Below are 27156 nucleotides of genomic sequence, written 5' to 3'. Positions count from 1 at the left end.
GGCTCAACAGGGTCGGGGTCACGACTTCCTCTACTTGCTCGAGCCGATGACGATGGAGGATCCTCAGGTGTTCCTTGACGTCGTACCTCTGGGGTGCACTCGGATGTATGCGGGGAGCTCGGTGACGACGGCCCATAACGGCTCGCAATCTGACTCAACTTCGACGCAACCTCTGGGTCAAACGCTCCTCTAGATAAGGCATCGTACACACTAGCTAGGTCTCTCACTGCTCTCTGTAGCGTAGACATCTCTTCCTCTCGCGCGGGGTCCTCTTGGATTTAGGCTGATGAAGGTCCAGCCTCGATATCTTGAGTCTGGGCTTCTAGAAAATCCAAACGAAGGATCAATGGACCTATCCTTGTAGCTCATTCACATCGCATGTTGAGAACAATAGTCATCGCAGCCTCCTCTATAGCGTCTTGGCTCGGGGATTTCCCTCGCTTCCTGAGCTTGTCGTCGTATATCAGCTACCTGATATGCGATTCGGACCTGCATACAATAGTTACAAAATTAATTATATTAATTGAAAACATGAAGCGTTGCTGAAAATTAAATTAAATTTACTTAGTATTGTCCAACAACAGGCATAGTCCATTCCCCGTGAGTGGTTTGATGGAGTTTCTCACACGCTGCAAACGGACTGAGCATCAAACCATTAGTCTCCCTCTGCATATGTAGATAACGAATTAGTATATTTGTTAAATAAGTTGAATAACTTATATTTTAATTAATAAATAAGTTGAATAACTTATATTTTAAATAATAAATAAGTTGAATAACTTATATTTTAATTAATAAATAAGTTGAATAACTTATATTTTAATTAAAACTTACGTTCATTCATCGATAGTGATCAAGTGATACTGTCCCTTTGTAATATACAAACTTTTGCAACGCTCGACTTGTGGATTTGAATAAAATAAACGAGCTCCCGTTTGTTACAATTATGTTTTGAGTGAATGATGGACGTATAAGTTTCCCGAGTTAATTTAAAATATATTAAGGTAAGGAAAAATCTCGGAATAAATAAAGGAATTATCGAGTTTATCTCGACTAATAAATTAATTCCGAGGAAATATTCCGGAAATTAATTTAAAAATAAATTCTCAAGGACGAGAATTAATTCCGAGAAACCTTAGATATATTTTAATTAATTTAGAACGAACGAGAAAATTCTCGATTCGAATCATATAATTATAATCCCTTCGGTTATGGGTTTAATTAAATAATTATATGAAGAGGACTTGGTTGTAATGATTTTTAAGGGACCCATTTGAAAGAAAACAAGGAAAAGAGATTGGTTTGTGAATAATAGGATAAGGATTGCCACGTGACGTTCTTATCCCCTCTTTCTCTTATCTTCTTCACGTGCACTATATCTTCTCTTCTTCTCCTTCTTCACGCGATCACCTGCAAAGGATAACAAAGAAGAAAAAAAAAATTCAAGCAACAAAAGCTTCGGCCATCTTCAAGCTTCACCAAGCCTTACCTTCACCGCCATCTTCTCTCTCTCTTCTCCTTCCTTTCTCCTCTTCGCGCGCTGTCGGCCGAGCTCTCCATCGCCGCGCGCTCCAGCTGAGGAAGAACGAGGTCGCCGTGAGTTGTGTGGACACCGGAGCGAGCGTGACCACCGGAGAAGGGTTGAGTAAGGACCGGAGAAGCTTATTTCGTGATTGAAATTTGATGACAGATTTGGACAGACGAGCGGGAACCGGACGAGTCAAAGGCGACGAAGCCGGATTTTGAAGTTTTCAATAATAGAGTTATCGAAATTAAAGCTCGATTAGCTCTTCTTTTGACGTTTCGACAAGTGTCAAGTATCACGGAGAACGTGAAAAGCAAGACATCGCTGGAAGTTGTCGAACTTTCTATCGAGCTGTTCCAGGTAAGTGTGGAGACATAAGTCAACTACTTACCAAGGGAATAATCCTGTTTACGTGCATTTACGTGTTAATAATTAAAAGAGTAGGAAAAGCCTTAAAAGACACAAACACCAAAGATTAAGGTTTCGGCCACTCTTTTTGGAAAATTTAGTTGGGTTTATACCCATAGGTTCAAATGCTAACTTGAACCAACTACGTTGCTACTTTGTTGTAGTTAGATCCCTCTGCTAACCATAGAGTTTGGCTAGATCTGAGGTGACAGGAGAGCATGTTGGACTCTCGGATTCGAGCCGAGGGTAGAAGTACCGGGAGTCACGTCCTGAGTCTTCAATCTAAAACACTTAACGAGCATGAAAGGGAAACCATAACTCTTTCGGGATTTAACCCGAGACGCTCTCCTGTTTGTAATTAGTTGTATACTTTATAAGCTAGAGTATCCAAATAATAAATAATGTTGTCGGTGGTACCCACGAGTTCCGACTCGTGTTGAGGACTAAGACGGTCCTGATGGCGCTGAGTACTCCACGGGAGCTGCTGAGAGCACCCCGTTCTTGCAATGGGAAAGGTCGCCCTGGCGAGCCCATTTGCTATGTCATGACGCATGTAGCGCCGGCGCCCAAACGAAGATGGTACCACTAGTGGATCCCAGACAGTCTTAAAACTCTAAGCCACTGATGACTACTGGTCGAAGTCTGAGGTTGGCTTCTTGTCATTCCAAGGGTTATAGCAGTAGATGTTGTATAACCTTGTGGAATGGCAAGTGATAGCGTAGAGCGAGGCCCCGCGTTAGGCATGCTCTTGAATCATATGCATCTGCATTTTGCATTCTTATGTGTTATTTGCACGTCACATGGCATTAGTTGTTTTTCTTTTCCTAAGTTAGACTCCCACTTACTGAGTCAATCGACTCATAGTTTTATGACCATTGGTAATGTAGATAAGGGAAATGCTTGTAAGCGGAAAACAAGATCGAAGATCGAGACCGAGCACGTATTGCCTTGACCTATGGGCTATGGGGTTTCTTAACCGGGGGTTAGTCTCTTTTGTTAAAACGTTCCGGAACGTATTTGTATAGGAGTCGCTATAAGACTCTAAGTTATAAAAGCGAAAAATTTCCTCGGATTTTCGCAAACTATTTTAATATATAAAAGTATTATGATCTGTTGTTTAATATGAAAAATATGAGAGTTGATCGGTCGCGGCTCGTGGGCGAGCTGTCGCTCGCGGGTCGTGACACCCTTGCCGACTTTGTGTGGTCTTTTTTGCTTGGTAGGCTTTGTTTTGTTTAGACTTTTTCTGCAAAATAATATTATTACGAGTTAGAAAATTGACCAAGTGGAGGTTTGCGCTTGCATTTCTTGGAACCTATATGCTCAATCTGACACGCCTTTGATTAAAAAAAAGCTTTACACCTTCCCATCATCAGTGACAAATTTCCAACAAGTCCGTCGGAAAACTTCACGGACTTGAGAAACTTAGCAAATTCCTTCCTCTGCATCGGTGTCAAAACGTATGAAGCTTGCGGCTTGAACCACCTATTCCCACGCTTCTCCAGCTGTAAAGAAGATTGATTTTCAAGTCTTCCAAATCCTGTCTCGTTTTCTCGGTGTCCTTATCCTTCTCGTCAATGCTGAGCAATGTCCTGCACACATCACATCTAAGTTTTGCTTCAGCGTCAACTCTGACCAGAACGACAACTCGTAGAAGATCCTTTTCTTGGTTCAGTTTAGTTCGCTCTCGCGTCACTTTACTTTCGGACCCCGAGAGTGCTTGCCTTGTGTCGTATCGGGAAGATTGTTTAGCTGTTCGATTATTTGACTCGCGGTCAACCTCTTTGGAGGCCTCTTTTTCTCGACTCGCATTTTGTATGACCACTGCACTTTCTCATCCGTTGAGAATCTGGCAAGTACCGACGATGGTCGTAATACACGACTCTATTTCTGATGAGCAACAGTGGAGTGTCTTTGGCGCACGCGGGGCACGCAAGATACCCTTGTCCACGCAAGATACATAAGTCATTGATCGTCCAAAAGAGTTTGGCCCGCAATCGAGAGACTTCATTGTTGTCGGCCCCATCTCGCATTCGGACGCATGTTGTCCACAATTCTTTCAGTTCCTCAACGAGTGGCTGCAAGAACACATCAATGTCTTTTCCAAGCAACTTCGGCCCCTGAATCAGAAGCTCAACATCAAGTACTCAGACTTCATGCAAAGCCATGGTGGCAAATTGTACTCGGTCAACACCACCGGTCACATACTATACGCCAAACTCATTTCCCTGAAAGGGTTGAGACCATCGGCAGCAAGTCTAAGTCGAACGTTCCTCGGCTCCACAACAAAGTCCAAATACGTCTCGTCTAGGTTTTTACGCGCTTTCCATCAGCAAGATGGCGTAGAACGCATTCCTCAGTCACTCATTCCTTCTCGTGCCACTGCATTTCGAGAGACGTGTGTCAAGATGCGTATACACGCTTGAGCCGATCTTTCACCGGGAAGTATCGCAAAACTTTGCGAGGTACTTTCTTCCCAGCTACCAATCTACTTTCATCGCAGACGAAGCAGACGTTAGCAGTTTTCAATCCCTTCAAGAATAAGACGCAATCGTTCGCGCACACATAGATCATCTCGTATCCCATGCCAAACAGCTTCAACTTCGCCTTAGTCTCGTAGTGCTTCTCTGGATTTCTGTTTCCAAGAGGATGCGACTTCCTCAAAAGCTACAGCAGTTCAATGAACAACTTGTTCGTCCAGTGGTTCGTGACTTTTATGTGAATCAACGAAACGAAAAACGACAAAGACGAAAACTCCTTGCAACCAGTATACAACTCTACACCAACTCAGCGAGGAGATCCTCAATCTTCTCTTCTTCGCGCACTTCATTTGGGGTCAGGTCGACAAAATCATCATAATTGTCAAGATTCATGATATCGTGAATAGCGTCATGTAATCCGCCAATGTCTCGCTCATTCTCAACTGCAACTTCTTCTTCGGCTACGATGGCATGTCGTGGCTAGCCATGGTGATACCACATAGTATATTACGGAGTAAATCCATTTGATAAAAGACGCACCTGAACAACTCATATATGTTGGGTAATTGCGTTGTTGCAACTACGATAAGGACACTTGACTTCACTGTCACTATTCAGTTGAAAACGAGTCACGCGGATAAACTCATTCACGTCAAACTGATAATAAAGACTAATTCATTCATTCTCAATAATCCAATAATTTCTACTTGGATTTGACACAACACTGTGCGCGCTGGTGCGCCGCACCATGCATTCGGCGCGACGCGCTGAGTAGAGCACGCGTCGCGCGCACCCGGTTTTTGAGGTGCGCACAAGGTGTTTTTGGAGGAACACACGAGGACGAATCCTCGACACGACGAGTGGCTGACGTGAAGCGCCAAGCCTCTCGTGCATCGCGTACGTGTGCTTTTATGTGTGGATGAACTTCAGCTTGGGCTTTGGGCCCGTTTCTGATGGGTTTTGTCTCTTTTTGGGCCTAGACGGGCTTTTTGGTTGCCCGGCCCGTTGGGCTTTAGAATTTGGAATACGACGCGGGTCTCACTAAATTTAATATTTTGGGTTTTCCAAGAACGATCGACAACATTTGCCCCAAGTTCGTCGCTAGGGGACAAGGTGATGAACTTTAGTCATCTTACATCGGATGTTTGAGGAAAACAGATTTCCCATTCTTCGCGGTCATGAAAGATTTTTCTCTTTTTTTCTCAACGCATCCCGCGCCGGGGTGGCGCGTCACGCCTCGTGATCAATTTAGTCCCGCGCATCGCATGGATCGCCGGAGGCCGAAGGGCGCGGCACACCGAAGGTTAGCACGCCGCTCCGGGCTTTCGACTTGGACGCTCCGAGTGCGCCAAAAGGTGGCGCAGAGTCCTTCTCGCTGATCTCGTCGGATTCTGTTCTCAACGAGATTTGCTTTGATGAAATCTTCTGGTCAAAGTCGGAGGAGCTTGTCGACGACTTGGAGACTTGTCCGAATGGCAGAATTCTTGTTGTTGAACGCTCGGGGGAGACAATGGCGGCCTCATGGAGACTTATGACATTCCGACCTCGGTGTCACTTCTCGGTCCACTTTCGGGAGATCGACTGTTCTTCTCGAGGTGTGGCTTTGACGCGGTACATGTGGCGATTCTTTAATGTAGTTTGCGCTTGCCTTTTCAGTCCATCGTCCAGAAATTTCTACCGCGGTTATGGGTGCATACCAGTCAGATGAGCTCGACTTTCTATCGCTTGGTTGCGATGTGTCACATGGAGTCGCATTGTCGAACAAAGTGCGCCATGACTGTGAATGACTTTCGCAATCTCGTTATAGTCTTCTTGGTGCCAGGTCTTCCAGGATTTCATACGGTCCGTGATCGTCGTAATGCTAAACTGATCACCGATACTGAGACCACTAGCAGGAAGGCTTGGTGTGGATCTTGACTGAGGTCTTTGGAGCGGTTCCGCTCCATTTTGACCCTTTAGCTGACTTCTCCGCCGACGCGGGGGTGGATAGTCTTGAGTTCGTGGAGACAATCCGATGCATGTCGGATGCCTAGAAGGCGGGCGAGCGCTACTGCTCAAAGGAAATTGTGTCGACTTGGTGGTTCCCGTCTTTCCCTCCCGATCCTAGGAGTATTCCGCGAGCGATGGAAGTCTCTCGCGCCACGTCATCTCCTATGAATCTCGATTTATCAAGTACTTTTGCCATCGCTCGTGCGACTTCGTGTCTTTGATCAGTGTCTTGAATCTTTTTTGTTCTTGCAGGTTTCTCACGCGCCTGGCGACGTAAAGCACCTCATTGTGATCACATGTATGTTTATACGGATGAGACTCCCAATTGTTGAGATATCAAGAAACTATATAAACTACACTCTGTTGATCTGCCGTGCTCTTGACATTTTTTTCCACGACAATTAATATTACATAAATTTCATTTTTGTTTTTAAATCACGCGTGACACATTTAGTCAAATTTTATGAAAAGGGTGCTTTTGCTGACATAGTACACTGAACATAAGAGCCAAGATGAAATTGTTTTATCAAATCTTTTTTTAGTTTAAATTATAGTGCATCATATCATATTCTTTTTATAAAATGGACCACGTCTTATTAAATTTTTTTTTAAACTGTAAGCGTAAAAAAAAATACGAGGTAATTGATATATAATTATCTTCATAAAGACTAATAGTATGACATCTCAATTACTTTTAAGAGAAATAAAACACAAAGTTGAATATTCTACAACGAAGGTAATTCTTGCATTTTATAAACTAAAAGCAAGACTAGTGGTTCATTGTTGTTACGTTGATTGATAATTTTGTAGTTTGGAAAAATTGTTTTCACTATATCTTATATCATGTTCTTAACATCTTGAAAAGACGTGTTCTCTTTGCTAAGATCGCAACAGATCCAATTATGTTTCTATTATCCACAAGTTTAACTTTTTTAATTGATACGCTTTCGGATTTTTTTACATTGAATCATATCAAGGCAATCGATATGGAAATCCTAGTTAGGCATCTACTGCTAGGGTTAGACAGGTTAGGCTTCTATAAAAGAAATAGTCTGCTCTTCAGAGTTCGGTTACACACACTTAGAGCTTTTGTGAGAGTATTGAGCAAAAACACTTTTGTTCTTTGTGTTGTTTGATTATGTCTTGTTCTTTTCTTCTGCTGATTCATGTGAGTAACATAGTTGGATTTGTATTTGTGGTATTGTAAATCACGTACAATTATAAGCTTGATCGACCACCTGGTGAGTGAGTTGAGTGAAAGTAAGGGGACTCGTGGAGCCTGAGTCGGAATTCACAATGGTAGTTTTGAAGTAATGGGATCTGAAATGTAATTATTCAGATTGGACCACGTTGTACTTATTTTACTGATCGATAGTGAAGTTCTTTCCCACCGGGAGTATTATCTCTCCAGACGCATGCACGATTTTTCGAACTGGATTATCAATTATGTGTATATTTATTTATAGCCTTAATTGTCTTGTTAATCTGGTAAATTACATTGATACATAAATTGTTCGTAACATCACAATAGACATCATATAAAATAGACGATAAACATTTTCATTCATGGCTTTGAACACACAAGTGAAGTCGATCTCTTTGAGACCTTTAGCCTTGTGGTCAACCCATCCACTTTGAATGTCATTTTCAGTCTAGTTGTCACATTCAATTGGGATATAAAATAGATTGAAGTGAACAATGCATTTCTCATGAATGGAATCCTTCACGAAGAAGTCTTCAATTATTACCTAGAGGGCTTTGTTGATCAAACCATGGCAACACATGAGTGCAAACTTCAAATATAAGGCTTTGTATGGCCTAAAACAATCACCACGAGCCTGGTATGATCAACTCAGTTCATCACTTATTTGTGAGCAATAGAGAAGTTGGGTTTATTTTTTGAGATATTATACAGGTAACGTGGTTTTATAAACATGAGTCAAACACGTGCGAGTGTTTTGTGGAAGTGAACGCATCTTAGATTCGGTGGCGTCTGAGTTGAAATTCACGGGTAGATTTATTAAGAAAAAAACATTGAAGGGTTGACCATTAAGTTACCAAGTGAATTTCTTTTTTACCGGGATAAAAAACTCTCCAATTAGCAGCGTTCGCCGAACTAAATCATCAAATTTGTTGTGTTGCAGATTTTCCAACTCTTATTTTTGTGCATCTAATCAGTTATAATCCATATTGTCACTAAACTTATCCATCAATATATAAATTTCATACTTTAATTATTAAACGTTCATTTGTTAAACTTTCAGCCATGCAGATATTTTAACTCTCCAAATTTACATCACGAGTCCATGGGCCTTACACCTCAGTACTATTGATTCGGAATGGTAATAAAAGCTATAGAAACAAAAAAAAAAAAATATATATATATATATATATATATATATAAAGAGAATATTATAGAGAAAAGTAATGGTCGTCATTTTCAAAATAGCTGGCTGCTTCTTACGAAATGTTTATTATTTATATATATATATATATATATATATATATATATATATTTAATAAATTTATTTTTATTTTATAAACATGGACACTTTATCAGCTATGAGCGTACAACACAGTAAACAAGAATCTCAGATTGTCTCACTTCTTTCTTTCTCTACTCAGTCACCGTGTCCTTATTTGCCTGTTCCCCATGATTAAGCCTGTAGTGGACTCAGCAAAGCCTTATTCAGACTAAAGGATAATAGCAAAAACCACAAGAATTAAAGCGCACTTGTTATATAAACAAAATTGTTTCAAACGATCGCCAGGTCACCCCATATGTATAAAATAAATTATTGGAATTGGCATTGTCACCAACCCAGAAACAACTAATTCTCGAAAAACTGTCGTGTAAACTCCCGAACCGCGGCGAAAATTGAGCTCGTCACGGCCCGCGGAGGTCTTTTTATCACTTTGCACAACACTTTTATTTGTGTCGTGCAAAGTTAAAATTTTACATCTTACACGACAATTTTTTACTAATCGTACAAATTATTGTGTGATGTTCAAATTGCACGACAGTTAACAATATTGTCGTACAAGTTATTGTGCCCCGAGCCGTGGCGAGAATTAACCACGCCGCGGCTAGTCACGAGTTGTACAACAGTAAAAGTAACTGTCGTGCAATCAATATAGTCAAATATAAAAGTAATTCTATTTTTTGAGGCCGAGCTGCGGCGGGAATGAGCCATGCTACAACGAGAGTCATTTTGTTGTACGAAAATAATATAAAATGTCGTGCAATGAGAAGAATATATTAAAGCTTCGTTTTTTAATCTCAATTTTCATATTGCCATAATTCGATTCTTCTTCTACTCTACTGTGACGATTCGACTTTTCGGACCATCTTACTTATCTTACTTTTTAAAATTTTAGAAAATTCTTTAGAAAACTTTGAGGAAATTTTTTTTTTTAAACACACTGTACAAAGGAAAACCCAAATTTTAAAGATCTTAAAAAGAAACATAAGTATTTAAGAAAAATATGAAGATTTCATATCAAACATTTCATGAGAAATACTTAACCAAAATTGAAAATACGAATTTGAAACAAAACATAGCAGCAAACATACTAAAACATAACTCATAATCTAAATCTCAACAAAATTAGAAAACTCTTTGAAACTTCATAACTTTGAAATAATTGAAAATAAAAACTTTAAAATTTATTTCTTAAAGACTTGTAGCGGAATACTTATTCTGTAAATGAAAACCATAACCCAACCCTCTCGCTATCGACGCCTCTAGTCCGCCCTGCTCAGTTCCTTACAAATTGTTTACCTACAACACAGACGTATAATTTTTTTCGAAGAGATGAGCTTACGCTCAGCGAGAATAATATAAAGCTCACAAAATAAAAATAGTAATGCAATGCATGAACCGGTTATTAGTATTTTAAAACTAATTGATGACTTGATCTTTCTTTTCTTGATTCTATCAACTTTTAGTTCGGGGTGCCCCTAGGATAGTCGTACATATTTCAGTGCGCACTTTAGAGACGAAGATATGGGATTGCAAGGTCCCACACTTCGCTCTATCTAATAAACATATTAGGGCCTCGGCCCGAGAAATTTCTCCATTTGAGCATCGGCCCGGGAAACTTCTCCTTAATACCTCTCGAGGCGGTATGACTCCCTTACTTATCTTTATCTTTTCACTTTGAGAATTATGTTACATATAGATATGACATGCAAATAAAAACTTTCATGCATATGCTCATACAAAAACATGACTAAATAATAAAACATGTACATTCTCATATCTACTTTAACTTAACACCACATAGCTTACCAGACATAAATCACTACTTTAAATTACATCTAATAAATAGCATCAACACATAACTTGCAAAACATAGCTCACTTAAATATCAAACCACAAAACAACAAACACGCCATCAGATAGTAAAACGCATACTTAAGTATATTAAACTACATATAAGACATGTCATAAATAATATATTCATCAAATTTATTTTTGAACTAATCTGTGTTGCAGTGAGATTATTCTCACCTAGATATCGGAGATTACGATCGTAGATCGTCGAAGGAAATGGACGCTCAAAACGACTCGAAACCTAAAAAGGATAAAATACTATCGGGGATCATCTAAGGAAAGGATTCAAGACATACTTTAGGTTCTGGAAATTTTCCGAACGAGATTCGATGTGAAATTACGAAAATACCCTTGGCTATCAGGGTTTCGGGGAAAAACTAAAACTTTTGTAAAAATTCCAGTAACTATAAAATGTGATTTTGAGAACTTTTTGTGAAGGCACCATGGCCAAAATAAAATCGGAACTATTTATTAATAATTAAAACAAGTATAACATCTTACTTTAAAAACTTGTGAAAAACTGGTATGCGGATCGATCGTAAAATAATCATAAAATATTATGTATAGATCAAATATTTTTCGATTACGTTTTTAAGAAGAATACATGTAAAACTAGCGTTTCCAAAAAGAATCAACGCAAAATAATAATTTTTTAATCCACCTTAAACTTTTAAAGTCTGAAAATCGGAAATAGGTCAGACTAACGAATCAGGTCTGCGCACTGATTTGAAATAATCGGAAAATATTTTATATTTCATAAATATATTTTTCGATTAAAGATTTAGATAGAAGACATTTAAATCTAGATTTTCCAAAAAGAATCGATGCAAAATAATTTGAAACCACGGCAAGCGTTTTAAGAAACGATTGTTTATTGAATCCGAACCAGATAGAAGAAATTATACATATCTTTTTTTTCAAAGATTGAGTTGTCTATCTAAGGCTACGAATTTTCAAGGAAAAAGAGAAACGGAAGAGAGATGACTGAGTGAAAGCGTTAAAAAAATGATTGGATATATATATATATATATAGCTTGATTTAAACCCTAAAAGCTTAACTTAATCCTACTTCTACTGATATATATATATATATTATTACTTTTATTATATTTATATATACGTATATGTATAACCTAACCCAAACGATGACTACTAAACGCAAACGCTGACTACTAAGTATAGTATAATATTATATTATCTTATATAATACACTATATTACATAATCATATATTATGTACGTACACATACCTTAACAAATTACTTAAGTATATATAATCATATAATATATTTATATAACATATATATATACATAACTTAGTTATGATATATAATTTATATACAATATATATCCATAATTTGTATGCTAAAAAGTATATTAAAATTAAAAAACGCTCTAAAACACACATAAAGAATAAAACTTCAAAAACTATTATATAAATAAATCATTCACTACTACTTTATTAAAAAAAAATACTAACGTCACTCGAACACCAATATTTTAGCTTTTTAATTAAGCTTAAAATTTGGGATATCACATCTACCTTCATCCTTGATTCGTCTTCCTCTTCACTTCTCGATTCTTCTTCTTCTTCACCTTCGATTCCTCTTGTCTTCGTCATCCACGCACGACCTCTCCACCACCACCGAGAGAGAGTGTCTTCTTCTTCTACACCTTCGATTTCTCTGTCTTCAGTATCCAAGAGCACATTTCTCGTTAAGTTTTAGGTGAAAGTTTTAAGTTTCTTTTTTTTACTCTGAAGTTTAATAATTATTTTCAAATTTTGTTTAAGAATTCTTGTTTTGTTATATTATTTTGAATCAGTTTATTTCACAGTGGAGTACAATGACCTCCTCCGCCGCGGCGAACAAATTCTGCAATGCGACGGGAGTCATTATGTCTATCACGGCGGACGAATAGTTTTACAGTCATTCTATGATAATTTTAAACTATCATGCAAACACTTTGTATAACCATTTTCAAAATTTTCGTACAAGCTTGCACGACATAGGATTTTTACTATCGTGCATTCTAAAAATTTGTACTAGTGACCCCTCTTTTTTCTGTGCACTCAGAAAGTTTCTCAGCCTCTCGCATGAGTTTGAAATAATTGCCTACAAGACTTGTGAGTTGGGTCAAGTAAATGGATGTCCGATAAACACTAAAACTAGTTTTTGGGCATATGAATAACTTACACTGACAAGAACAAATATAACATATTTTGCTGATTAACAGTTTCTTTTTATTGCCTTAAAAAAACATTTTTTTCTCGTCAGAGCCGGCTCAAAGAATTCGAGGGCCTTGGACGAGAATAAAAAGAGCCTTTTATAATTATTTTTTTAAAATAACACATCATAAACATATTTTGCAAAAAAAAAAAACGAAATATCAATTGACAATGCAACACAAATTAATTAAAAAAATCATATTATAAAATAGAAAGCAATACGAATACACAATCTATTTTTCGCTTTCTTTTTAAGATGGAAATTCAAAACTTAGATTCTTATAATCAAGTTTATCTCCTAATTTGTTTTTTTTCTTAAATTTATTTGATCATTTTTATTGCATAAAACAAATTTTACAACCGCTCCTTTTTTTGTAATTTAACAAATTTTTCTAAATTTTTTTTTTCATATCCCGTGAATTTTCCTATTCGTCATATCTAACACCACTTACTTTATATTACGTTTGACAAAAAAAAAAAGCACACAAAAACAGAACTTATATAATAAAAAAAATAACAAAACAAATAGAAAGCAAAATAATAAGAGTTAAAGAACGATTAAACTTCGTAATTAATTTGATGGAAATTGCTTGATCTTTCTCTTACAAACCTGAAAATATAAAATAACAACTAGAAGTTTCTTTTTATGTAAATATCTCTGTAATAATTTTTTTCTTCTCTTTAACTTCTAATATTTTTTTTCTAACTTTGAATTTTGTAAAATCAATTGAATTAGAAAAGTATAAATAGGGAGCAAATTATCACTTTAATAATAAAAAAAAAACTTTTTGATTTTTAATATTAAACCTTTGTATTTTCTTAACGTAAAAAAAACTAATTTTAGCTTTAAAATCGCAATATTTATTGCAAAATCAGCATCTGCTCTTAGCAGGCCAGAGAAAAAAAAAATAGGCTTTTATTTACCAAAAGAGCACAGCCCCATATAATGGGCAGTCATCATTAAACGCATGTTTGAACTTTGAAGGAGCAAACGGATATGGAATTAAGCATATATTATACCATTTTAAAGCCCTTTAAGTCTACGTTTCAATGCCGTTATTTCATAGCTTTTGGATTTTTGTGAAAAAGGTACGACCGTTTTAGTGAGTAATGCCTTTAGTTTCATAGAGTTTGAATTTTTATGAAAAAGTTACGACTGTTTTAGTGATAATGATCATGAATAAATGTAATGTGATATATGGTCTTTTATTTGTAGCTAATTACTTGTACATTTTTTATGGTTCGTTCCTGATTTTCAAAGCGTATATATAGGTATTGTATAATCAGAAAATGAGAGTGTGGAGTTGAGAAATACATTCTAGTAATAGTTGTTCAAATTTTGAGAAAGAAATTCCTCTAAAGACTTATTCCCTCTCTTCCACCTATAAATACTGTAATTTTCAATTACTACTTCGTACTGCTATTATAATTAAATACCTAAAAATAAGATTAAAAAAAAATACCTAAACTCTTATTACCGAATGCTGTGTCCCTAACATTCCTAATAATAATGCTATGGATAGAGTGCACAAGAGACATAGACCCAACAAATAAGGGTTTCTAGTTTTATGAGCAGTAATTAATACCTAACAGAATCACATTTCTCGTTACTTTGTGACTGAGACATATGACATTGTATACTGTTTGTACGCTCGCCACTCGTTTGCTCTGAAACGGACCAAGCTATACATAGATGGTAGAAATTTCCATATTATTATAGATGTCATTGAAAGAAAGAAGAACAAAAATTAACAATTTTAAAGTAATTCAAATTCCTTGACTTTATAGGTACTATATATATAATCGATGTATATAATATCTCTATTCTAGAACCATCACTGAATTTAATCGATATCACTCTCTAACATAAGCATATTCAATTTAACTTTTAATAGTTGCTTATTTATTTTTAGCAGTTGCTTATTTATTTTGGACATGCTTAAGACACTACGGTATTGATTTTTAATAGTTGCTAATTTATTTTTAGCTCCCAAAAAACACAAAAATTTGATTATTTTCTCAAAGACTAGTCTATAACTTTAGTCAAAATAGTACCTGATCCCAACTGCATATACATATAATATAGAGTACCAAAATTAATTTAATTCAATTTAATGTCTGTACTCTGTATTCACTTAATTATTTAATTTCCATCTATTCTCTTACTGTACTGGTTTCTCAAAAAGCTTATCAGCTTTTGCCACACAGAAAGTTCATCAACCTCAAACCCTAAATAGAAAAGCGTGTATAGTTTTCATTTGTATCACCCTTCTTCTTTATACCTTTATTTACATAACATCCTCTCTCTCTCTCTCATCTTTATTCCTCTTCTTCTTATTCTTCTTCTTCAAAGCAATTTCACATACAGAGATCTATACAAAAATCGGTTGATATATTATTGATTATAAGATGGGAAGAGGAAAGATTGAGATAAAGAGGATAGAGAATCAGAATAATAGACAAGTAACGTTTGCAAAGAGAAGAAATGGGCTGTTGAAGAAAGCGAGAGAAATCGCTATTCTCTGCGATGCCAAAGTTTCAGTTGTTATCTTTGGACCCAACTCCAAGTTGTATTCAAACGATCCTCCGCCAGAAACGTATGTCTGATTTTTTTTTTCTTTTATTTTTTGTATTTAAAGCTTCAGTCTTGATTGTGACTATTTGTTCTTGGGGTTTTATTTTTTGTGTTAATGATCAGGTTTAGCTCAATCTTGGATGTTTATCACAAGCAATCAACTCAGAGATTATGGGATGAGAAGCATGAGGTGACAATACTAAGACTTTTGTGTGTGTGTGTTTTATATATATATATATATATATATATATAACAAGATTAGTCTGTTCACTTTCTTTATCTCTGTGAACGTATAATATTTTTGAATAGTTTTGTTGAGGATAAAATAGCTGAAAGCTTCTAAATATCTGAGAAAAGTGAGTGATATACACTTTATCAGTTTATTCTAGCATATTAGTAGCAGAAGTACTGCAATTGAATATATGAAATATAATTTATTTATGGATAAGACTCTTATAGATCGGGCGTACTTTGTTGCGATTCATAGTTATAAATTAGATCTGTCTGTGTTTTGTGTTGTGTATATAATATATTTAATAAACTGATCTGTTGTATATATGTGTTTAATGGCAGGATCTGGACCGAGAGATTGAGAGGGTCAAAAAAGAAAATGAAAACATGAATATTGAGCTGAGGTATACACTTTTTTCTAACATAGGTTCATAGTCAAATCCCCTTCTTTAGTTCAGCTTTATATTGTATATTACCGGTTGGTTTTTGTTTGTTAAATCAATTACAATTTAATGCCCGAATCCGTACGTATTATATTGTATAATTGAAAATGTTTGTTTTGTATCTGAAGCTTTGAATGATATTTGGTAGATATAAATTTTTTTTTTAAACTTGTTTTATTCTTTAATTAAGCAGGTACTTTGTCACACGTAGTGCTACACACGTCCAAGTTCCAACTATTTACTTGAAGGCTCTAACACACACATACTTAGTCATCCAAACCTCTTAATTCTGATCTAACTAAAGGCTTTGTTAGAAATAGAAATAAAATTAACTATCTTGCTCTTGTATTTCTAGTGTTACTTACAAACATTGTTTCTCTCTCTCTGTTTTTTTTTATATATATATATGTATATATATATGTATATATATATATATATATTAGACACTACAAGGCCGAGGATGTCCAATCTTTGAGCCCCCGAGAATTAGCTTCCCTGGAGAATCTTCTTGAAAATGGTCTAACATGTATCCGGAACAAGAAGGCAAGTATATATATATATAATATATATATAATGAGAACCTTAATTAGTATTCAATGTTTAATTTTTCAACAAAATGATTTATCCGCATTAATAGTATATTTTTCTTTTAAAATATACATGTTCATCTAATTAAAAATCCTTTTATATTTTATTATTTTTCATGCCAGGCTGAATTGGTTGAGCATCTTAGGAACAGGGTACGTGACTTTTACTTAATATGCCCTTTATCTTTCTCTCCTCTTTTACTTGCTAGATAGTTTATGTTTAGCTATATATATACACAACCAATAAATATTCTGAAAAAAAAAAGTCTATTGATTATTGTTCAGAGAGATATAGCTGAGGCGGAGAATGTGCATCTTCAAAATAAGCTGGTATGTTCATCATCCATGTATAGAAATATATATACACGCAAGTATATATAAACTAAGATATGTTACATGTATATATGATACAATATGAAGTGAATGAAATTAAAAATACTGATGATTTGATTGGCGTCAATCTAAATCTATCATTCAAGTCCCATATATTGTGTTGTGTGTGTTATCCATTATAAGAAAAGTCATTGATGCATATATCTATCAATCAGTGGCCGGATTTATTTTTGACATTGTATTATACTATATATAATATCAGGCTGAGATGAACGTACAAGGCAACAACATGGGAGAGGAATATAACCAACGGATTGTGAATGCCCATAATAATATCATGCCCTTTGCCTTCAGAGTCCAGCCAATGCAGCCAAACCTCCATGGCATGGGGTTTCGTAATTGACCATATCTCTATCTATCACATATCGTTAAACTCTCTAGTACTACACTAAATAATAACTAATCATGTTTTCAATGCATGGATTAGGTAGCCTAGACTTGGCATAGCCATGTAAGAACTGATTAATTTGATTAAATAGTTTGATTTGTAACTATCTTAAGACTACCTATACTTGGTTTGATATTATGCGATTGGTTTGATCAAATTAATATATGTATGCTTTCAGCTACTGTTTGTGACCTATATATATGTATATATATATATATATATATATATATATTTCTAGTACTTAATTTTAGATTATTGATAAATTGCCTAATGAAATCGTCTTATATATATACCATTCAGTTTCCTAATTTATAAAATACTTTGCGCTTGAGGTTTAAGGTAATTTTTCTTTTTTCTTTCTTCAAATGGAAGTAAAATAGAGGAGTGACGTTTCAGGGTGATCCAATTCAGATACAATGGCAATCAGAAACATAAAATTCAAAATAGTAGATGTTTAATTTATTTTGTAAAATAGTCAATAAACTACATTAACCAATTTGATCAAACAAGAATACCTTTCATTAAAGGAAAAATTGTTACCGAGTATAAATTAATTAACAAAAATAAAATAAAATAAAATAAAATAAAAAATTACAATAAATAACTCTTCTATTAATAGATTAACAAATTCGATAAAAATATTATGAGATCTTCACTATCGATCTTCATTGCAGAGGCAACTTGTCATCCGTCTCGAGCCGTTAATTCTCCAATCGGAGACACAGAGCTTCCCTCACTTTCACCGCCTCCACATCGTCCCGCTCTGCCCGAAGTAGTGACTTCATAAAATGCAAATAAACCGAAATTAACACGAATTAACCAAAATATAAATACATAAACTGAAATTATATATATAATGATATTAACACAAATAAACCTTTAAATCGGGTAGAAATTACCAAAAACAATAAACAGAAATAAACACAACTATAAAATACTCATAAACACCTAAAATGTATTTGAAAATTAATATGAAAAAAAAAAAAGAATCAGCCAAGTCAAAATCAATCCTTTTGGGATGGAATGCTCGATCACTTTAAGAGTAAGGAGACCTTGATTTTTTGTGAGAGATCTTAAAGATGCACTAATATAAAACTGGGATCCTACAACGCTTAAAAACAGTTGTAAAATGATTTTACAACGCTTAAACATGCGTTTGTAGAAGCTTCACGACTTCTACAACGCTTATGGATCCGTTGTAGAAGTTTCACGACTTCTACAATGCTTATGGATCCGTTGTAGAAGCTTCTAAAACGGTAGAGTTTCTGTGAAACCCCTAAAATTCAAGCTAGTAACGATTTAAAAATTTCATACCTAGATTTGAAATTTTATTTTTTAAGATATGTAGAATGTGTGAGATTAAAGAGCCTTCTCTAGCACTTCACTTGGATTTGAATCCAAAGGAAACAAAAATTATGTGGAGTATATTTATATTTTTACATGTAATTTTATATATTATTATTATATAATTATTACGCCATTAAGTATTAATAAGGTGAGTTCGAATCTTTTAATTTATGGAATATATATCATATATCATATATATATATATATATGATATACGCGTACAATATAATATATATGACATATGTTATATGTGTATGAGGTATATATGTATGTGTTATTTTGGGAATATGTGTATAATATAAGTTATTTATGTATAAATTATATATTAGTTTATATAAGGCTAATTTATATTAAGTGTGTGTACGTGATATATATTTATATATAATAAAAATAATAATTAATATATTAAGAGTAAGTTTGAGCTTTTAGGGTTTAATCAAGTCTTATATATATATATATATATATATATATATATATATATATATATATATACTTCTTTTCTTTCCACGCTTCCTCTCTGCTCTCTCTCCCATATTCTTCTTATTCTTTGGAAATTCATAGCCCTAGATAGACAACTCAATCATTGAAAAAAATAGGTATGTATTTCTTCTATATGTTTCGGATTCAATAAAAATTGTTTCTTACTATGGTTTCAAAAATCGTTCTATTGCATCGAATCTTTTTGTAAAAGTTAGGTTTAAATGTCTTCTATCTAAATCATTAATCGAAAAATATTTTTATGAAATACATAATATTTTCCGATTATTTTCAAATCAGTGCACAGACCTGATTCACTGGTCTGGCCTATTTCCGATTTTCAGACTTTAAAACATTTACTGTGGATTCAAAAATTATTATTTTGGGTTGATTCTTTTTGGAAACACTATTTTTACATGTCTTATTTTTAAAAAAGTAATCTAAAAATATTTTCATACTATACATAATATTTTACGATCGGTTCGCAGACCAGTTTTTCACAAGTTTTTAAAATAAGATGTTATACTTGTTTAATTATTAATAAATAGTTCCGATTTTATTTTGACCGTGGTACCTTCTCCTAGGGCTGTACAAAACCGAACCGAAAATCGGATAAAACCGATATCCAAACCGAACCGAAACCGAAATTTGGAGCCACGTCAGCTAACCGAAATTCGGATTCGGATAACCGATCCGGTTTACAAAACTGGACCGGATATCGGATTTGATTTTGGAAAAATCTGGATATCGGTTATTTAACCGATTTTTTTTAATTAAAAATAAATATATATTAAAAAAAAGACTTGATCTAATTTTGAGAGAGACCTAGCGTTTTTATTTTTTTCCCAAATCAGATTTTACTGAAGTGGAAGCACTAAATGATTCTAAGCAAGTTGTTTTGGGTAAGATAATTAATTTGATAAGTTATTTGATATATTCATTTGTTGTTTGTTTATTAAAACAAATTTATTTTAAATTTATGTCATTATTATTAACAGATGATGATCAAGTTGTCATAGAAGAACAAACTTCTCATATATCAACTCCTACTGCTACTACAACTTGATTATGTGATCTATAAAAGTAACACACAAATTCAATCGTTGTATGGTTTATTATGATCATTAGGGTTGTAATTTTAATTTTATATTATGATATTTGCATGTTCATGTAGTTGGAGACGAGTATCCTTTTGAATTTTATTTTTTTTACTCAGTTTTAGATTATGTATTGTCATTTTGGAGCTTTATAAGAGTGATTTGTACTCGTTTTTTGAATTTTTACAAACCGGATTTGGATTTTAGAAACTGAATATCCATTTTATAAAATTGGATATTAAACTGGATCTGAAATTTTACAAACTGGATAACCGAATTTTAAAAACTGGATACTGGACTGGATACTGGATTTAAGAAACCGGATAACCGAATATTCGGATAACCGAATTTCGGTTTTAGACTAAATTGGACCGGATACTGGACCGAGTTTTTAAAAACCGAAAATTCGGATTCGGATACTAAAAATGTCAAAAACCGAACCGAACCGATCCAGTTTCACCCCTACCTTCTCCTAAAGGTTCTCAAAATCACGTTTATACTTACTAAAATTTTTACAAAGGTTTTACCAGAGTTTTAGTTTTTCCCCGAAACCCTAATAGTCAAGGGTATTTTCATAATTTCACGTCAAATCTCGTTCGAAAAATTTCCAGAACCTAAATTATGTCTTGACTCCTTTCCTTAGCTGATCCCCGGTAGCATTTTATTCCTTTTAGGTTCCGAGTCGTTTTGAGCATCCAATTCTTTCGATGATCTACGATCGTAACCTCCGATATCTATGTGAGAATAATCTCACTGCAACACAAATTAGTTCAAAAATAAATTTGATGAACATATTATTTATGACATGTCTTATATGTAGTTTAATATACTTAAGTATGCGTTTTACTATCTGATGGCGTGTTTGTTCTTTTGTGGTTTGATATTTGAGTGAGCTATGATTTGCAAGTTATGTGATCATGCTATTTATTAGATGTAATTTAAAGTAGTGATTTTATGTCTGGTAAGCTATGTGATGTTAAGTTAAAGTAGATTTGAGAATGTACATGCTTTATTATTTAGTTATGTTTTTGTATGAGGATATGCATGAAAGTTTTTATTTGCATGTCATATCTGTATGTAACGTAATTCTCAAAGTGAAAAGATAAAGATAAGTAAGGGAGTCGTACCGCTTCGAGAGGTATCAATGAGAAGTTTCCCGGGCCGAGGCTCAAATGGAGAAATTTCTCGGGCCGAGGCCCTAATATGTTTATTAAATAGAGCGAAGTGTGGGACCTTGCAACGTCATATCTTCGTCTCTAAAGTGCGCACTGAAATAGGTACGACTACCCTAGGGGCACCTCGAAATAAAAGTTAATAGAATCAAGAAAAGAAAGATCAAGTCACCAATTAGTTTTAAAATACTAATAACCGGTTCATGCATTGCATTACTCATGTTATTTTGTGAGCTTTGTATTATTCTCGCTGAGCGTAAGCTCATTTCTTCGGAAAAAAAAATATACGTTTGTGTTGTAGGTAAACAACTTGCAATGAACTGAACAGGGCGGACTACCAGCGTCGATAGCGAGATGGTTGGGTTATGGTTTTCATTTACAGAATAAGTCTTCCGCTACAAGTCTTTACGAAAAAAAAAATTAAAGTTTTTATTTTCAAGTATTTCAAAGTTATGAAGTTTCAAAGAGTTTTCTAATTTCGTTGAGACTTAGATGGATTATGTTTTAGTATTTTTGCCGCTATGTTTAGTTTTAAATTTGTATATTCAATTTTGGTTAAGTACTTCTCATGAAATGTTTGATATGCAATCTTCATATTTTTCTTAAATGCTTTTGTTTCTTTTTAAGATCTTTAAAATTTTGGTTCGTCTTGTTTCGATGTGTTTTTATAAAAAAATTCCTCCTAGTTTTTTAAAGAATTTTCTAAAGTTTAAAAAGTAAGATAAGTAAGACAGTCCGAAAAGTCAGGTCGTCACAATTTCATTATCCAATTTTCAAAAATTTCAGAATTTCTCACCGCGGCGATGTATCACTACAACAAATTAACATATTGGGTGCAGAAGGGTATTAGGTGCGACATGTCGCACCGGATACTCATCCGGATGACTAAAAATTTCGCTAATGTTTAGTGTTATTCGGTGGGACAATGTCGCACCTAATATGAAATTGTCGCACTAATACCTTTAGGTGCAACAAATGTCGCACCCAATAGGTTTTAAATTTAACGTTGTTAGCGAATCCTGCCGAATTTTTTTTGGATCTGGGATTTCATATTGGGTGCGACAATGTCGCACCCAATAGGTTTAGGGTTTTAAACCCGACCTTTCTCTTTTTTTCACACATTCACTCTCTCTCTCTCTCTCTCTCTCACCGTCTCACTCTGTCTCTCTCTCAGCCAGCCCCCGCCGCCGTCCTTCCCCGCTCCGCCGCTCCCGGCCCTCCTTGGTAAGTGCCCCTCTCTCTCTGTCTCACCGGCCGTCTCTCACTCTCTCACCGTCTCACAATGTCTCTCTCTCTCAGCCAGCCCCCGCCGCCGTCCCTCCTTGCTCCGCCGCTGCCGGCCCATCCTGGTACGTCCCCATCTCTCTCTCTCTCTGTCTAACCGGCCGTCTCTCACTCTCTCTCTCTCTCTCTCTCTCTCTCTCTCTCACCGTCTCACTCTGTCTCCCTATCTCTCAGCCAGCCCCCGCCGCCGTCCTTATCCGCTCTGCCGTTGTCGGCCCTCCCTGGTACGTCCCCCTCTATTTCTCTCTCTCTCTGTCTCACCGGCCGTCTCTCATTCTGTCTCTCTCTCCCAGCCTGCCCCGCCGCCGCCTGGACCAGCCCCGCCCCGCCGCCTGGACCAGCCCCCTGCCCGCCCGCCCTACCGCCGCCTGGACCAGCCCCCCGCCCCGCCGCCTAGATCAGCATCCCCGCCCCTCTATTTCTGATTTTGTAATTTTTTTTAATTAAAATAACATATTCGGTACGACAATGTCGCACCTAAAGGTATGGTTATTAGGTGCGACATGCCTTTAGCAACGGATTTTTAGGTGCGACATTGTCGCACCTAATGTCGCACCTAATAAACTATTAGGTGTGACATATGAGGTATTTGGTGCGACAATCGTCGCACCGGATGACGTTTTTTGTCCTAGTGTATCCTTCTTCACCGCAGCGAGAATGTACAATGGATATCCTATCCATTGTAGGAGGTTCTCGCCACGGTAAAGAATGATTCTCGCCGCGGTGAGGTTTATTAAATGTCACTAATCCCACAACATTTAAATTATCCGTTGTAGAAGCTCTCGCCGGGGAAAGAAAAACACATTCTACAACGGATAGTCCAAGCGTTGTAGGAGATCTAAAATATGGTGAAATTTTACAACACTTATAGTAAGTGTTGTAAAAACAACAAGCTTCTACAACACTTAGTCATTAGCGTTGTAAAAACACAAGCTTCTACAATGCTTATAGCTATAAGTGTTGTAGAAACACCAAACTTCTACAAGGCTTAGCCATAAGTGTTGTAGAATATGAGTTGTAGAATCCAACATTTTGTACTAGTGATGGTGGTAGAGTGGCTAATTGGGACAAGTATGGGATTCTCCGGAATTTTATGACTAAGTCTGGAGGAATTGATTTGGGCGCTCAAGGTGGTCATTTCACTTGGACAGAGAGAAGGGACCGCGATATTCACATTCGAGAGAGGTTAGATAGAGTTATTGCGAGCCCGAAATGGATTTGCATGTTTAGTAAAGCCGGAGTGCGGGTCGGACCATGCTTCAATTTTGCTAGATTTTTATTCAAAAAATTGGCTATGTAAGCCAAACTATAGGAATTGTAAATTAGCCAACTTTTGGTAAATACTTTGTAAATAGCCAATTTGCATACATGACAGCCTATTAACTGCCTATTTTTACATGTTTGCCCTTAATAATTTAGGCCAAGTTTTTTAATTAGGCAGTTATTTTTTTTTAAATTTGAATCAAATATTCAAACAGATTAGGCAAGTTTTTAAACGTGGAATTTGAATTTTTCAGCAGATTTTGAAAGTTCCAGCCGCATGTTTCTAGTTGATTTGGTTTCTATTTTCGGTTAATAGCATTAAATTACAATCTTTCAATATTTTCCATTTATTGAAAATCTGATATTTATTTTGGCTCCATTTTTCCTGATCCCTTTTTTTGGCCGCAAATTTTACATTCAAATTGTATTCCCTTCAGCTTGTTTGATAATTCCAGATTAATTGTTGAACGTCCAAATTTCTTTCTCACTATTTTTCATAACCGTCTATTCACCATGGCACAAGAACATATTTGTAAGTAAGCTTACATTTACAATATATTTACATTTACTTCATCTCTTTCTCTTTTCTGATTTCGGTGTTGACCTTCTTCTTGGCGGGAGACTTTTTGGCCATTTCTTCTTATTTGTGTAAATAATCTCGATCTGGAAAACCAAAACAATCACGCATGCAAAATAAATCAAAACTTGAAAAACAATAAAGGATAAGAAAAAATTTCAAACACACTTACACTCATAAACACTCGGCATAGAGAAATAAAATCCAAAGACCCATTTTTTTCCCTTTCTTCCAGATTTTAAACCTATTCGGCCATTAACATCTTTCACTACACTTTCACTCGAACTAATTTACACAACCATAAATGACAGTCATTTTCCATTTTTTGAAACCCAATTATGAAAACCCCTTTTGATATAACGAAAATGTTTTTTTTATCGACAAAAATTCTCAAAGCAACCAACATATTAAAAAAATAATTGCCCGAACATTAATGGTTCTTTCTTACCTTGTTTGTCGCCGTCGGGGTTCAAATCTCTTTGTTCTTCAATCGCTAGTAGATATTTTTGCTTAGAACTTTTAATGGATTTTAGGGTTTCGGTCGAGAGGTTTTTTTTTTTCTGGGTCGCGTGAAGATTATGGTTGCGTGTGATGTTTGATTTTCGGTATTAATGATGCTCCCTCGATTTGCGCGAGTAGTTATGGCCGAATATTTGTTTTCCATTTAAATTAATTGACTGAAAATAATGGGCGGGAATTTGACTGGGTTAAATAAGTATTTTACTAATCTGTTAATAAGTCCACTTGGCTATTTACAAGAAATTAACCAAATGTGAGCTAAATCTCAATTCCCTATAGCATGTGGCTATATACCTTGATAACCCATTTTTATTTTAGAGAAGAGAAGGGAAAGCGTATGTTTCGGTTCTACGAGGCGTAGGCAGACAACCCAAAGTGCCGTACTATCATTAAAGAAGTGTGATCCAGAGATCGAGGGCTTCTTGGAGAAAAAATTTGGAGAGCTTTCTGAGTCTTCGGAGCCGGAATTTCCTCAAGACTTCGAGAGGATAATGGAGAAATTGAAGCAATCCCTCGTGTGAGTGAGATTAAAAATTATTAGCAAATATGGCTACCAAAAATATTTGGATCTTGTTGAGGAAAAATGAATGCTTACCAAGTAATACTTTAATTGAACTTGTAAAGCAAAGAAAAAATATTTGAAGGAGATCTAGTAGACACGTGAGGCTTTCAATGACGTTCGAAGTTAGCTCCATAATAAATCACTTTATGCATTCGTCATGTATTACTCTCAAAATTCTCACAGGTACTTAGCTATGCCTAAGGTACTTAGTTATGTCTGAAGTACCAAGCTACAGAGGTACTGAGTTACTGAAGTACCGAGCTACTGAAATACAGAGTATAGCATGAATTTAGCATTGAGCCCAAATCAAATAGGCCCGAGGGACAAATGAAATTAGGAACTACATGTTCATAAGGTAAAAACGAAACCCTACCGAGTTGAACTTTGAAAATAAAAAAAGCTGATAGGCTAAAGACTAATCAAACTAAGATAACATGGTCACATCATAATTCAAATAATAACCGCCCGAGAACATGTGCTCGGCGGTTATTTCAATAAAAATAACTCATGAACGGTTATGCAAAATAATCACCCACTTGCAAACAATGAGAAGTTATAAAGTAACTACCACATTATGGGCCTTATCACTTCATGATCTTCATACTCACTACTATAAAAGGAAAACAAAGCAATAAAGAAGAGGAGGTGGACACAAACACACGCTAGAAGTTGTACCTATCATGTAGCACCCTCGATTTAATTTCTCTCTTATATTAGATTCGTCTATGTTTAAAGACAATCATGCCTAAAAAATTTATGTGCTCGGCACTTTGTAGATTGGTACCTAATATTTTTCATAGGATAATTATTGTAACATTTTTGCATTTCAACACCATGCTATCTCAAGGTCATCTCAATGCAACTTACATCCCCGAGATATCTCAAACAAATTCCCATTAGAGCATTCTACTTTCACTACTACAAACTGTGGATTACACAACGGACTTTTCACAACACTTAAATTAAGTATTGTGTGTTGGATCTTTAATCCAACGTTGGGCTTATATGTTAAATAATTATGTGTTGTGAACTGTCAATAAAGATGGCCCGTTAAAAGTGATCTAATTTGGTGTACGGTTATTGGGCTTTAATAATGTATCTAACAGGTTGTGGGCCTTTAATGTGTAGACTCATTATGAGCTTCTATTTCAGTGATGGATTGAAATAGGAAGCCCACTAGGGTAACCTAGGGTTTCTCTATAAATACGGCTGGTCCCCAGGTCACACGTAACATTCTTGTCATTCTTGATATCCCGTCGTCAGAGTGAGCCAGAGA

At 35.5% G+C, this 27156-nt stretch overlaps 1 protein-coding gene across 1 annotated transcript; it reads left to right on the top strand.

Annotated features, from left to right (window-relative positions):
* The first annotated feature begins 15374 nt into the window (after window positions 1-15374).
* On the top strand, window positions 15375-25839 carry LOC149391654 (floral homeotic protein GLOBOSA-like). The gene is made up of 8 exons (XM_089620032.1): window positions 15375-15562; window positions 15664-15730; window positions 16114-16175; window positions 16658-16850; window positions 16925-16954; window positions 17087-17131; window positions 17397-17529; window positions 25637-25839. Exons 1-8 carry the CDS (start codon window positions 15375-15377, stop codon window positions 25837-25839), a joined length of 921 nt encoding a protein of 306 aa, XP_089476158.1.
* Window positions 25840-27156: the final 1317 nt, after the last annotated feature.

This window comes from Urtica dioica, chromosome 7 (genome assembly GCF_054948205.1).
Source record: "Urtica dioica subsp. dioica isolate 48M chromosome 7, U.dioica_male_clone48M_v1_H2, whole genome shotgun sequence".
Taxonomy (NCBI): Eukaryota; Viridiplantae; Streptophyta; class Magnoliopsida; order Rosales; family Urticaceae; genus Urtica; species Urtica dioica.
Note: the sequence above shows the minus strand (reverse complement) of the source record. Positions and strands in the feature narration are given on the sequence as shown.

Bases quoted from the DNA above. Each gene is read 5' to 3' on its own strand.
- LOC149391654 (XM_089620032.1), top strand. From the start codon at position 15,375: ATGGGAAGAGGAAAGATTGAGATAAAGAGGATAGAGAATCAGAATAAT. The intron at 16,176-16,657 runs GTATACACTTTT...TATATATATTAG, and splicing joins AACATGAATATTGAGCTGAG to ACACTACAAGGCCGAGGATG. The intron at 16,851-16,924 runs GTATATTTTTCT...TTTTCATGCCAG, and splicing joins ATGATTTATCCGCATTAATA to GCTGAATTGGTTGAGCATCT.